Source organism: Tiliqua scincoides, chromosome 1, assembly GCF_035046505.1.
Source record: "Tiliqua scincoides isolate rTilSci1 chromosome 1, rTilSci1.hap2, whole genome shotgun sequence".
NCBI lineage: Eukaryota > Metazoa > Chordata > Lepidosauria > Squamata > Scincidae > Tiliqua > Tiliqua scincoides.
This window is the reverse complement of record NC_089821.1, coordinates 246,331,514-246,333,240: the sequence shown is the minus strand read 5'-3', so window position 1 is coordinate 246,333,240 and position 1,727 is coordinate 246,331,514. Positions and strand designations below refer to the sequence as shown.

Here is a 1,727-nt window from a genome sequence, read left to right as displayed (position 1 = left end):
GGAGATGAACAGCCCCGTCAGGGGAGAGCCGTACATTCCGGCTAGTGCAGTCGAGGCTGCAATGACAGTCTGAAGGTTGCAGCTGCACCAGCCTCTGGAATCTGCATTGCAACTGATCATCCACTTTCCAGAGGGAGACATGGCCAGTAACCAGGCCGGCTTACAGGATGACCAGAGCCGACACTGCAAATTTTTGTCCTATATGTTCTACCAGGCAGTCCGAGATCATAAGCCTGTGTGGATGTTGGAAGACATGAGGACTATGGAGTATTTTTACTGGGAGGAGAATGCCAGCCTGAGGACGTATTCGCCTTCTGAAGCTCTGCTCTATGCAGTCGTGCACAATCATCTGCCTTATGCCCAGTACCTGCTGTCTCATTTTCCAGAGGAGGCTCTCAAAGTCCCCGGAGAACATTTCTGCTACTGCCCATCCTCTGCCCCTCACCTGGCCATGGCTGTAACATATGATAGGAGGGAGATTTTGGGGCTGATCATCAACATCGCACACAAGCTGCCCAGCTTGAACTCCTACATCAACAGAACTGGCTGCTTTCACCTGGAAGATGGCAAGACCCCCTTGCACCTTGCCTGTGAGCTCCTGAGGTCAGAGACAGTCCTGATCCTCCTGGGAAACGGTGCGTCTCCCAGGATAGAAGACAGCAAAGGGCTCACCCCACTGGATGTCATTTTGGAACAAATGTGGGATTCCAAAGTCAACGTGGCCTCCAAGAAGCTCTGCCTTGATTACCTCTTGCTTTTCATGCCTAGTCCTCGGTTCAAGATGCAGAAGATTCTGCAGGAGCATCCAGAGCACTGGACAGGTCTGCTTGGGGAAGACAAGTTCAACAGCCTGGTGGGGAACACGCCTCCCTCTTTGTACCTGCAGGCTATGCAAACCATCCTCCAGGCTCTCCCACCCTCCCACTTCCCGGAAAGCATCCAGGAACTACCTATACCTCAAGCATTAAAGCCCCTGCCTTGCTTGGGCAAACAGCAACCTACAAAAAAAGTGGTACTGTAAATGTTTTTCCATGATTTTGTTTTTAAATGTCAAATTCAAATGTAATCTGGTCAGGTGGGATATTCAAAAGCGATGCAGTCTGCAAACCCAATGCAAAGTGTAATCTAATTTGTGCTAAATGAGACTCCTCTTGAGTAATTGCTGCCTTAAGGGAATTTGCTGCCCAGCTGTCATTGAGGTTTTTGTTTTCTTTTGTTTTAAATCTAGGCACCTGTTTGTCTCTGCTGCCACTGAAAATCCCAACCTGAATGTTTTATGAAATACAATCATTGTACTTGTTTTTAATACCGCAGGCACGGCACTTTAAAAAAAAAAATTCGTTGTGCATGTGAAAGATTACATTGAATCAAAGTGTTTCTAATTTGAATTTTGCTCCCTGAATCAGTGTTGCAGAATTTCTGATTTGTACCTTATGTGAACTATTCAGGTTAAAACTCTGTGTATCTATAGGGCATTTTATGGATTACGGTTTCATTCCTGCGCATGCAGTGACTCCTATGAACATCAATGGGATTTATGCAGGCTGTGTGCAGGATTGCAGCCTCTGTATTCTGTAGATCACTGTGCTATTATAGGGGCATGAGTTGGGATGGAGAAAGGACCAAGCAAGTTACTGCCAATTATAAAAATGGCATGGTCTTCTGTACTATCATTGCAGTGGCAAGGAGTCCTTCTAGCTGCAGAATTAATGAAAGGTTGGGCCTCT

General features: G+C 46.6%; 1 protein-coding gene across 1 annotated transcript; it reads left to right on the top strand.

Annotated features, from left to right (window-relative positions):
• The first annotated feature begins 139 nt into the window (after positions 1-139).
• LOC136647636 (ankyrin repeat domain-containing protein 9-like) lies at positions 140-1,021 on the top strand. Its single transcript, XM_066623281.1, has one exon. The coding sequence runs from the start codon at positions 140-142 to the stop codon at positions 1,019-1,021; it is 882 nt and encodes a 293-aa protein (XP_066479378.1).
• The last annotated feature ends 706 nt before the right edge of the window (positions 1,022-1,727 follow it).